This window comes from Calidris pugnax, unplaced genomic scaffold, assembly GCF_001431845.1.
Source record: "Calidris pugnax isolate Ruff unplaced genomic scaffold, ASM143184v1 scaffold14, whole genome shotgun sequence".
NCBI classification, from domain to species: Eukaryota; Metazoa; Chordata; class Aves; order Charadriiformes; family Scolopacidae; genus Calidris; species Calidris pugnax.
The window spans coordinates 6,685,078-6,697,948 of record NW_015090793.1 but is presented as its reverse complement, the minus strand read 5'-3'; the positions used below and the strand labels follow the sequence as shown (position 1 = coordinate 6,697,948).

At 36.3% G+C, this 12,871-nt stretch overlaps 1 protein-coding gene across 4 annotated transcripts in view; it reads left to right on the top strand.

Annotated features, from left to right (window-relative positions):
* The window catches only part of WHSC1 (Wolf-Hirschhorn syndrome candidate 1), a 103,944-nt gene that overhangs the window by 63,901 nt on the left and 27,172 nt on the right, over positions 1-12,871 (top strand). For 3 of the 4 annotated variants that reach the window (XR_001414619.1, XM_014966771.1, XM_014966770.1), the window contains exons 6-10: positions 3,815-3,959; positions 4,966-5,043; positions 6,510-6,628; positions 9,759-9,840; positions 10,863-10,987. Coding sequence is in view for 3 of the 4 variants with exons in the window: in XM_014966771.1 (XP_014822257.1) it covers positions 3,815-3,959; positions 4,966-5,043; positions 6,510-6,628; positions 9,759-9,840; positions 10,863-10,987 (549 nt within the window). In the remaining variant the exon portion in view is untranslated. The remainder of the gene's footprint in view (positions 1-3,814; positions 3,960-4,965; positions 5,044-6,509; positions 6,629-9,758; positions 9,841-10,862; positions 10,988-12,871) is intronic. The other variant, XM_014966772.1, reaches the window with a different exon arrangement.

The following is a 12,871-nucleotide window of genomic DNA, read 5'->3' as shown; positions in this document are numbered from 1 at the left end:
TTGTCATGCTCTTTAGCTACTAAGGATTGACTTCATGATAGGATATTGTGTTAGAAAACATTCATAGATATGAACTTTATGAAGAAAAATCAAAAGCTGGATTCTGTTATACGGAAGTCAATTAGTTGTGGTTCAACTTAGGCTTTTTAGGTCATTGCAACTTAAGCTAATATTGAGAATTAAAATGAATGCAGCATTACGTATACCTTTTAGTGGCTGTGGTTAAATTAAGAAAAGCATTGGCAGTTCAGTTCACTGGCTCCAGAAAGAAAAGAGCTTTATAGCGAGACTATTAAATACAAATTTTGATATGTTTGTTATGAAAAGCTGTATGTCTAAATCATCTGTCTCATGTTTGAGAGAGCTGAGTTCTGTTTCCAGTTCTTCTATAAGTGACCTTGTGTCTTGTACAGTGGCAAGAGGGAATTTCCTTGGCCTTTAATGTAGGTAGCAAGAAGTCTTGTGCAATATTGAGGGACGTGAAATTACTTCTCTGGAAGAAATGAGATTATTATGACTGGTTTTATGAACTCTTTGCCAAATATATCTTGCCGTAGAAGAGACATACTGAGTCTCTCATATTACATTTCTATTTTCTGTGCCAGTTACCAAGCTTCATTCCCTACTATGGTTATACTGTAATTCTCAAATTAATATATGGAAACTATGAAGACACTTGCAATATTTGACATTGAGGAATTGCTTTATCTTCAGTGTCATTTCAAGAAACTGAAAAACTTGCATAAAATGAAAATCACAGTGATGATAGGGGCTAATGTTGCACAGAGCTTTAAGTAGAAGGAAGTGAATTTCAAAATACTACATGTATTTCGAGAGAGGACATACCTGCCTAAAATACCTTTTAATAAGATCAATCATGAAAACCCAAATCCACCTGATTGTGTGATCCATTCTAATAGGTACAGAAGCACTTCTGTGCATAGAACTGAAGTAGGTTATGAAAACTGCAGATAGCTGGAAATTGCAGATAAAGGGTCCCTCTAACGGATCAGGGCAGCAGAACCTGTCTTTCCTTTCCCTTGATTTGAAGTTAACTGGCAAGGTGGGGAAATACCATATTCACGCTTCTTGCACAGAACCAAAATTACCAGAGTTCAGTGAGCACTTCCAGCTTGTCATGTTGCTTTTAAAATGGTAATTTTGTGCCTTTTGGTGGAAGGTGATGATATCCAAACTAGTATTTGGAGTATATTCCCCTTCCATTGGGTTTATCTGGTTCAACTTGCATGGTTTGCTTTCCATCCAAGAGTGTGTTTTGTTGCTGTTGTAGATGATCTCAAGCTTTAGAAGAGTGATAACGTTTGCTGAAGGACAGGCCTGGTTTTTGTACTAATTGTATTGGTGGCATCTGAGAGTTTGGTGTATAGATCCTTTAGTATTTGCGGGTAGAAACTTAGGAGAAAGGAAGACTATGGATCCAGAAGAGACTGTCTGGCCCCCAGGCTTGGGAAGGGGTGAAAGGGAATGGAAAGGAATGCCTGAAGACTTCTATTTGGGGGGCTTTAGTAATCACGGGCTCTCTTAAAAGTAGAGCCATTTCTGCTGTGTCTTGCCTGGAGTCTGGCTTTGTACAGCAGTAGGATTCAGGTATCAATTTGTTTTTATTAATTACTACTTTTTGTGTTACTTTTTCTGGGCATAGGAGGGTGAGGAAGAGTTGAAACTTTTAGAAATGAGTGATGGCTGCTGGAAGACTGGATGAGCTGCTGGAAAGTGTTTTTAATGATTTAAGAGGCCTGCTTCCCTGAGGGAGGCGTTGGAAGCCTGAAGCGTTTCAATGGTTGTAGTGACGCATTTTGTGCTGTTACCAAAGGAGTAAAGATGTATTTTGTACTATTGGCATTCTTATGCACTTCCTCTGTGAAGTATAACCCTAGTAATCATTAGAAGGGAGTGTCTGACTTGAGATAAAGGTATCATTCAGTGAGAGGCAGACAGCTATACTGTTTATATTAATTCATTGATTTGGGCCTTGAGTCTGTTTTGAAGTAAATTAAGAAATTAATTTCGCTGGTAGGGTTTACAGTTGAATATTTCTGCATACGTAAGGAGTTGTTGAACATCAAGGCAAAATAAGAACAACGGTAATATGCTTGCTTAGATGAGCTGGAATGGTCCCGGTCTAATTACCGTATTTTCCACATCTGTAGTGATATTAATCTCCAGATCCAATAAAAGATCTTCTCATTTCCAGTACATATGCCAGGACTGAGTATTACAGTATGAAGACTTTGGAGAAGACTCCTGGGCTTGTTTCTTGGAGGCCACCTTTGAAATGATTCCTTAACCATTAAGAATCATGAGTGTCTTTTGCTTGTCATTTCACAGTGCACCTAGTCAGTTGAAAGTTGTTTCTGTTTGTATTTTGGTGAGACTGCAGGCAATATTAAAATGTATCTCATTTGTGTGAACAAATTCTTTCAAGAATTAAATAACTCTGTGCCCTAGTTGAGCATAATGAACTATACATTTACCAATGGTCAAAATTTATGCTAACTTCTTTACATAAAGAGGTGAGATTTGTTGGGGGAGTATTTTGTGGGTCTGTCTATGTTCTCCCATCTCAGTAACTTTTCTGACATTGTTGGATTTTAATCAAACTTTGAGTAGAGGCTTCCAGTGGTAGTTGTGTTCTCCAAGCTTTATCCAGAGAGGTTATGCCAGATAGAAGCAAGAGAATGTTAGTATTCTGCTAAGGGGAAAAAAACACAGCATGAATTTCCTTACTAGACGCTGAATAATCCCAATGGAAGGAAGGTTCTATGGCTGTTCTAACCCCTGGGGAGTTTCAGTCACACTCGTCTCTTGTTTGACAACAGAAAATGCAATTTTAAGACGTTAAGGTCTAAGAAACCAGGTTTAATCATTTCCACTCATCACAGGAAATTTGTATTTCTTTTCTGTTGAATGGTGTTACTGTTGGAATACTTGGTTTGTTGGCCTAGTTTTCATTTTGCTCCACTATTTTGGGTATTGGTTGCATCACTCCTGTAATAGGATTTTGGACAGTGCTGGGTAATGAGATGAGAGGAGTTGTTTTTAAAGCTACAGTTTCATTTCTGTAGATCATACCATCTTAGAGCTTTCTCACTTCTGTTAATAATCAAATCTGGTTTTCCTTAAGTAGGAGTATGGGAACACTGAAGGAGTTTGGGAGGATTTTTTCTTTGTTTTTAATACAGAATTTTCTGTTTGTGTTGAATAAAGTTCTAGAAACGCTCTTAAATTCCATGTTGATGGCTATTATGTCTCATGCTTATAGTATTAAGAAAAGATGCGCAGCTTTGTGAGTTCCTAATATTAAAATACATAGTATAAAATGATGAATTAAGACAGAAACATGTTGCATCAAATTGTGTAAATATCTCTGCTAAGATAGGTGTAATGAGTTCTATGTTTAATGAGTTCTCGTATGAATTGATGGGTGTCTTTGTAGGCAAGCAGATATTCCAATATTGCTTGTCTCTCTTTTGTTGTATAGATTCAAACTTCATCAAGAAATAATACAAGTTGTTTGACTGACCACAGGACAAAATTTACATTTACTCCATTTTTTGAATGTTAAAAGGCAAATAGATACTTCCAAAATGATTCTTAATTTTTAGAGGGGTGGAGAGAGAGAGGTGGTTATTCAAAGGAAAACTGCATACAGAAGGTTTTAATCTAGTTCTGTCTACAGCAAAAATGTTAGATAATTTGTTTCTATCTAGTCTTCCAAAGCAATCAAAGTATGTATGCCATTCTTTTCAATGGTCATCTGTTTTTTAATACAACCCTATTTCTGCATGTTTAGGTGGTTGCTGAACATCCAGATGCTTCAAGTGAGGAGATTGAAGAATTGCTCGAATCGCAGTGGAACATGCTTAGTGAAAAACAGAAAGCTCGCTATAACACAAAGTTTGCCATAGTGACCTCTCCCAAATCTGAAGAAGACTCTGGTAAACGTAAAACTGTGCTAGTGTACTCTAACTAAATTTCATATACATAGTGGTGTTAAACTAAGCACATATTTGAGACCTGTAGGGAAAACAGCTTTCACTGTTTTCCAGTTTTAATTCTTGGTGTTTGTGCCAATAGCAAAGGAATGGCAATGGTTACAATAAACGCAACCCATGAAGTCTACATTTCTTGCTCATTGTTCTGAAAAGTTGTTATATGTAAACCTTCTACTGTTTAGAGATTCTCATTCTTCTTCTGCCCATAAGCAGCTGCCATTGCATCCACTGCCTGTTACGGGTGGATGGTGGGAAAGGAAGACCAAGTGTTACGACTAGTAAAATTTGAGTTGTTTTTTTATAGAATAGTTAGGAAATGGTTTAAAAAGTTTAATCAGAGCTACACCTTTTATTCATATATACCTAAAGTTTATTACCTCATCATCATCAACTCAGGAAGAAGTATTCCAAACTTTATTCTGAAACTTTCATCTGTTTGGCATTTTATTGTGCTACTCAAAGTTGGTAGGACATTGTACAAGATTGCAAATATTTTCTTTTTCTCCTTTTATTTTTTTGTTGCTGTCGCCTAGCGTTTGGTTTTGATAAACAGTCTCAATTATTTTGCAAAATATTTCAGGGGGTTTGGAGTCACTTATTTGAGAAAGGAGGAGGAAGATAGTTTGGCGTTTGCATGAACTTTATCAAATTTAACTAGCTATCATTTTTCAAATTTCAGTAGCTTTACTGCACTAGAAGGAGACATTGTGGAAGCATTAGAAGCCAACAGGTGCTGCTTTGGGCAATGACAAGAATGAGAGGGAGTGTTTGAAAGTTTGTGAGACTTGGAAAAACTTGTATAAAAATGGCAGTCAGTTTTGTTAACTATCTGTGTGTGTGTGAAATAACATCATTTTGTGGAAAATTGAAAAGTTTTTAACTTTAAATTTAAAGTGTCAAATATTTGGATATCAGTTTTAAAAAAAAACCACATTCTGTATCTCTCAAGGTTCATCATTGAAGAATATTGGAGAGGCCAAACGTAAAGTGTTTCAAGACTCACCTAAAAGGAGATCAAGATCCAGAAGTAATTGAAATTTGTGTTGTGTGCAAATAGTTCATCATTATAAGTAGCTATTGAGTGTATTTTTTTTATGTAATCACCCACGTATCATAATCTCTTTATTTTATCTCAGATGTTGTCTTCCTTGACGTTAGAATTTTAATGGATCCCAAATTAAATATCTAAACACTGTAGTGCTGAATTTTGTTCACCTTCCTCAGTGTCATATTGCAAGAAATGTAATTGAAATTGTACCTGTACCAGGTGTTTCTAGTACATATATTGTGTACATTTATAGTTATCTACAGATGAAAACATTGTCAGTTCAATCGTTCCCCTACCCAAATCCTCTTATTTTAAACTTGGAAGAATATTGTGGGATTTCTTTTGCTGGCTTTTTGTAAGTAGCAGGTTTTCCTGGAGCCATTTCAGTCTGCTTTGTGGATTCAGAGTATGACAATAGAGTATGTCTTAGATTGTTTAGATAAGAGCATTAATTTGAAAATTATCCATATTTTCAAGTTGCTATATTTTTAATATTGACAACAATTTGTTCCCACTGGAATAGAACACTTGTAGCAATTTTCAGTTGAGGTATTTGTGCCCAGGGAGCTTGCAATCTTCATACTAACGATACTCTGTAGCTTCATGAACTAGAGAGTACTGGAGAGTGTGATACTGTTGTCATTTCATCCTGATGAAACAGACCACTTCCTAAATCTTCATCTATCTTTTTGAGGTAGAGAGAGTGCAAACAATAGCTGAACCCGTGGAAGGGGTATGTAGGTTAGTCACTGACCTTTTGTAATTGAGCAGCTGCTTGAACTTTACAGGGAACGATCATCTAAATACGTGAATAAGTCCATTTGGTTTAAAATGACCAACGTGATTCTGTTCTTAGAATTTTGGTTCACAAAGGAAGGGGATCTTAAGGTCTCCTGTAAACCACTAGTAAGCTTGTTAGAGGGAGTCTGGAACTGCCATAACAGAAAGAGAAAATGAATCTGTATGGTTGGTGATATCTTGCCTTTTCCAGAGGCCCCTTAATAGATGTCACCAATGTCTTCATCTTTTGGAGAACTCAAAGGAGACTTCAAGAGGAGACTTAAAAATTCATTTCAGTGCTAAGACACTGTAACAAAGTGGCAGGAGAGATAAAAGCCGTATAGATCAGTCGTGCAGTCTGATGATACGAAACAAATGTTGGGCAGTAATATTCAGATCTTAAACTAGTGCTTATGCAGGTAGACTCATCTTTCTAAAATAACTTGAGTATGAAGCAGTTGATTTGGTCATGTTCTAGAGTTAGTCTTCAGTACCAGAAACCTAACTATAAGAATTAAGAAGTCACCAAACTGTGTTAATGTTTAACCATGTTTTAAAAATAATGACTGAAAGAAAAGTAACAAATAACTAGATCAGTTCAAAATAATTTGAAAGTGGGTTTTAGATTATTTTTCATGTAAGTTTCCCCCATCCCCCATCCCAAGGTAACTTACATGGAAATAAAAGAAACCAAAAAAAGAGGACAAAGGAACCTACAGAAGATTTTGAAGTTCAGGAGGCACCTAGGAAAAGACTCAGGATGGATAAACAGAATAATCGGAAGGTAATTATGTTGTTGGTTTGTTTGGGTTGATTTATAGCAGCACCAATCACATTGCTGTAGTTAAGTTTGTCAGCATTTCCGTTTTCAGGATTAAAAAAGTAATGTCTGTATATCAAACCAAACTGTTGTAAATATTCAGAGATACATGTGAGCTTATTGCTGTGGGTTTTTTTTTTTCCTTTGGTTTTGAGGATGGAGGTATGACAAGTTGCACTTGCTACTTAAATTGTGGTGAAAATGTATGCTGAGAAAATCTGTTTCCCGAAGGAATGTGCAGAGGCATGACCTTTCCCTGTTGTCATGCTTCGTAGGTTTTTTTTCTTTCCTCTGAATTGGAGTTCAGAGAGGTATACAAGAATGTTCAAAAAAATAACCAAACCAAACTAAAACAAAAAACCTTTAGTCCATACTTAATTAGACAAAAGTAGGGGGAGGGAGGAAGGAAAGTAAAGAAAACCAGAAAAACTGCTTTTCAAGAGCTGGAAGCCTATAGAACATTTTCAGGTGGCATGCTGACGCATTTCTTAAGTTAGGAAAATGCAGTAAATATTACAGTATATTTATCTCACAAATCACAGGCTCTTTTTCAGTTTAGCTTGTCTGTTAGAATAAGAATTTTCCTTACATAGGTCACTAAAATTATGCATATGGGTACAGCCCAAATCTCAAGGAGACTTAAGTATAGATTTATTTAGTCATGTGTGCAGCTGTAGACCAGTGAACTTCATGGGTTATGCTTGTGTGGAAAGCTTAGCTCACAAGTGTTTTCAGATATGTTATTACAGTATCGTGATGAAGTGTGATATTGCAGACCTCATCTCAGGATTCTAGTGGTACAGTGGTTCAATGAAACAACCTAATACAAGGAAAGGTAATGGATTTAGTTTTTGAATGAATTATGGAGGTCACATTTGTAGATGTCAGTTTGTTTGGTAGGCTGGTTATTTTAGTACCTCTGTTGATACTGTGGTTATTCAGACAACTTGTTTAAAGTTCAATATAAAATAAATAGTATTTCAGATAGACAGGCTTAATGAGCTTATTGCAGGGGATAATACTTAGAGAAATGTTGTTACCTTTGCAGGAAGAAGGGCCAAAACTGTTTTTTGCACATATTGCTCTAATGGGTTAGTCGTCGAATATTTGTCTTATATTCTGGAAGTTTTTGGACCCTTTTTAAACTTGTCTAATGGATTTGAATTCACTATAATACTCTAGATCCATGGAATAATTAAGTTGATTTATTGTAATTAATTCCTGCTATGAAGTCCTTGTTTTGATTGTACCTAAAGTTACTTTTTACTGTCCCAGTAGCATTCGTACACAACAATCAGCCTACATTATCACAAGGAGAATGAAAGGTGGTTGCAGTGTAGTTCATGCAGAGGAGGGTCTGGTATCTCGGATGCTGTGATGCAGATGTGAATATAAACAGGAAAATAAATAAATACATGAGCTGAATGATTCCCATAAGGTACATACCACTAATAACGCTGACTTAGTAATGTGCATTTAAAAAGTAGTGTCCTCTGTCTGATCTGTGTATCAGAACTAGTTACAATGAATCTGGTGTGTGTAAATACTAGATAATTTGGCAACTCTAAATGCATATAGCAGTGTTTTGAGCTGCTATTCACAGAAGGGTCAGATATTGTAGAATGGTGGCTTTGTGGCTTCTTTTGTGAATTATCTCTTAGTCTCTTTCCTGTCTTCACCAGCCCAGGGTACTTCTAGCTGTATAAGCTGCTGCTTAGTAAAACGTTTAGTGAATGACAGTGGACATGTCTATTTAAAAAAGCAAACACTAACCATACACTCTCCTTCTGCTATTCCCTGCTTAGCTGCAGGGTTTTGTTACAGCCATTTTAGATAGAAGAAGCTTTAATGACTTTTTTTCATGATGTTTTATTCTTGCATGAGAGTTGTGCATTATCCTCTCCTTTTTGTCCTTAATCTTGTTTACCAAATCTCAGTGTTTTCGCATAAAGTAATTAAGTTATGGACGTTTTGAAAAACTAGTTCATTCATTGGTGCTTTCATGATGTATTTAAAATGCACATTAGCAAAATGGGGGTTCTGTAAAGCATGCTTTAAATTTTAGAGCGAACTATACTGTACATTTTCATTTATTTTTACACAGAGGCGTAACAGTAATCTTATAAAACTGAGATTGGGAGCCTCCGGTGGCATCTTTACCTACTTAGAATCAGTAAAAACACAGTGTAGCACATCTGAACTACAGTAGCCATTCGTATTTATTTTTACAAAGGAAACCAGTTCTCTGGCCTTTGAGGCGTTCAGCTGCACATCTTCTGTAAAACTGAATGTCAGATGAAGAATATGAAAAAGTATGTAAAAACTTTTGTTCGGTAGAATTACTCTTATTGATCCAGGTGAGCATTTGTCAGGGTTAAGCGTTCCTGGCTACAGTTTTAGTGACTTACTACTTGAATGAATTTGTAACATGCAAAAAGCAAAAAAAAACAAACAGTGGCATGTGTAAGGAACAGTGTCTAATTTTGACAGAGCTTTGACAAAAACTTCCCTGGTTTTGGCCTAAACTTCTAATGATAAGTTTTCAACCTGGAGCAAATTTATGTGGTGTTGATGCTCCCTTGAAAATAGTGCTTCTATTTTGGAAATGCTGAAACAATCTTAACCATAGTAATTTAAAAAAGTGGCACTGCTATAAGTTCTGGAGTTGAAAGCCTCTCTGAGACTTAAAATTCTGCACAGGGTTTATTCTCAAATTTATATACTAATTCTGCAGTTTACCTTTAATTATTAAGGTTTTAATTTAACCAGCTTAGACAAAGAATAGTAAGGATATTTTACATGTTTTGTGTTCATTTTGAGCTCCCCTTTTTGATGTGCTGAGTTTGGGATGGATAAGTGGGATGCTGGAATACTGTGTTCTTTAACTTTTCTCATTTGGTTTTGGGTGTGTACCCTGTGCTGTAAATGAGTTTTAGAAATCACTTAAGTGGGGCTAGCATAACTACATTGCCATTCAGATATTTGTAGAAACACTTTCTTTTTAATAACATAAATCCAGAAGTAATTGCCAGTTTTATCCAACCACTCATAAATTAGGAGTTTTTTTATTTTTTCATATTTTTTTTTGTGACAGAGGGAGACAAGCAATGACAAAACAGCAAAAACAAACTCTTCTAAGGTCACAGAAACCTCCTCTTCACAAAAGAACCAGTCAGGTAATGTGGTCAGAATAAGTTTTAATGTAACTTTTTCAATTAAATAATCTTAAAATAAACAGGTTGTCTGAGGCAGCCAGCTAAATTTTGCTGACACACTAACCAGTGACAGCCACTATGCCACAGATTGGGGGGGGGAATGTGCCCTCTTCCTTTACTACCACCATTTTGCAACATTATACTTGACTTAAGTTGTGTATTGCTGATTTAGAACAGCAATTCACAAGTTCACCATTTGATGGCACCAAATTAAAGCTATTGCCCTGTGATCTTGGCGAGCAGTGATAGAAATCCTGCTGCTCCAATTTGTCATTGTGCATTAGCCCAATAAAACTCGTGCAGTGACCATCAATGTAATCAGTTACTGTGCGATTTTAGTCCTTTTAAATGATGCTTGGTGGGAGGCAGTGTGGAACGCGAGAGGGAATTCTAAATAACCACGGCCCCAAAAGCCAAAAGTCAGACTTGTTAATGATGCTCAAGTTTAAGGTAACTTCTGTAAAAGCATGTCCCTTTAGGTATTCTAATGCTGTGCCAAAGACAAGTAATCTTCAGTAAGTTCTGTGCCATGTAGAAGTGGTGACGTGCCATAGATAATGCCTGGTACCTGGCTCCTGTATATAACCTTGCTTTTAGCAAAGTGTTAGTGGCACTCGGAGTGCCATGAGATCATGTAGGCCTTCTAATGTTTATCTGAGGAGATAACTGTTACCTCTGCTTTAAAGAGGTCGTAAGTCACAAGATATTTTTATTTTAATAGAAATAAGCCGAAAAAAAATGGGAAAACATTTCTTAGCCATTTGTAGTACGTACTTGATTAACAGAAACCTCTTTATTTTTAAAATCAAGCCAAAACACGTGGTTTTAAAAACTTACTTTGTGTTCTCTCAGCCGTACGTAGGTGCCCAGAAGACCTACCTAAATCATTCCTTCCTTTATCTGAAGGAATATTTTAAATGGCTTCAGGGAGATAACGTTTTAAAGTTCCAAACTTCACTTTGTAAACCAAAATTATTTTACAGCAACGAAAAATCTGTCTGATGCATGTAAACCTCTGAAGAAGCGAAATCGGGCTTCAGCAGCAGAATCTTCAACTCTTGCTTTTAGCAAGAGTTCATCTCCTTCAGCTTCCTTAACTGAGAATGAGGTAAAAAAAAAGTGGTGTTTGCACACAGCCATTTAATTACAGAAATTTTCAGGTGTGAATCTTGTTTTAAAAACAAAAATCAAAGGCGAATTCTCTAACGTTGGTGCTCTAGACAAGTTACAGTTTTGGCCTCTGTGAAACCTGTTAATGTGTGCATTGCAAATTCATTTATTGTAATACGAACGTCTGATTTGGGGACGTCGAGATATTATTGTGGTTTTTAATGTATTTACCAACAAAGTTTTAGAATTGTAACCTTCTATTAGAGGCAAAGTAAAATGCCGGTGTGTTCTGTATTTTCTTCTACAGACTTTATGTAAGTGTACTACATTAGTTACATTATGTAACTCAATATTGTCATGTTGCCATAGCTTTTATATTGAAGCAAGTTTCCTAATCCTCTGTTTGATCTAGAACTGGACAGTTTTCTGAGCAGAGCCCCTTTAAGCTCACATTAGTTTTCAGGCTGTTTTAAGTGCTATTTCTCTGTGATGCAAATAGCTTCATCCCCAGTAGAGTTAAACAGGCAGTGAAGGATGTATCTTTTTGATACTTTACTAATCATAGTCTTAGCTCTGCATATTTGGAACTGTAATTTTTCTCAATTGACATACAATAAATGAAATGTATGTACCAGAAGTGTATTCATACAGTCCATTAAACCATTCCCCAGGACTCCTACGCTATTAAAACCAATTAGCCAAAGAGTGGCAGCATGAGGGTGAAGTGTGCATGCCGTTTTGCAGGTGGATTCAGAAATGTAGTTAGTAGGATTTAGTAAAATACCCACAGACAAACAGCTTCAAGCAGTTTGTATTGCAAAAGCTGTAGAGAAAATACTTGCCTGCTAACAAGGGACTGGGGCTTCCAGCTATCCTAGAGACTCCTTCATCTCCCCTAAGCAGCGCATGAGGTGCTTAGACACTATGATGAATGCAGTTAAAATATCTAGACAATGTTCAGTAAACGGTTTACCTTTGGGTGGGGAAAAAAGATTGCATGTTAATGGCTGTTTATCTTACTGTAACCGGAAAAATATTTTTTTAAAAAAAAAACAACAACAAATTCTCCCTCCTGTACCCCAATAAAACATGCAAAGGAAGTCCCACAGGAAGTAACATCCGTGGCAGCAGTAAAGTAACATTTGTTCTCATTTTGTTCTCCCAATTGAGAGACCCCCATCTATTGGCGTACCAGCTTCTGCTGTTTTGGCTTTACTGCTGGGACTTGCTGTGTGATGGCTGTTTGCATTTGGGACCATCTATTCTGCCAGCCCAGTTTAAGGAACATAGTCTTTTTGGCTCTAAATATGCATCTTTAAATATTGTAATCTCAGGAGAAAGATTATTCTTCTATCTCTAGACAATGTCTTTATAAAATGAACTCTCAAGAAATCTTTCTTGACTAAAGGATCATTTTTGTAGGATTATGAGTTGTGACTTAACGGCTCACATGTAAAAAGGGATATGATTATATAGGCTTAGATGGAAATTTTAGAACTGCGCTCTTAATTTACTCAACAGCAAAAGATGTGAGAAAAATTAACATCATACACTGCTCACAAAACACCGATACATAAACTAGAAAGTGAATTAATTATTTTCATGTGTTGAAAGGATTTGAAAATATTAAAACAATCCAAATCAACATAACAGAAAATAGACCCTGTCAAATACCAGAGACTTTTGCAGGGTTGGGTGCAGAGGGGAGCAGATTAGTGGGCTAGATCCTTAGACTGTTTATAGCTACACTGACCTGAACTTGTGGCAACTAAGGATTGGACCCAGTTTGTTTCCTATGATATTAGGTATATTTTGCCTTTAAATAAATGAAAAAAGTCAGGCATGTGTTTCTGAACTTACTATTGATCTATTCTATAAAACA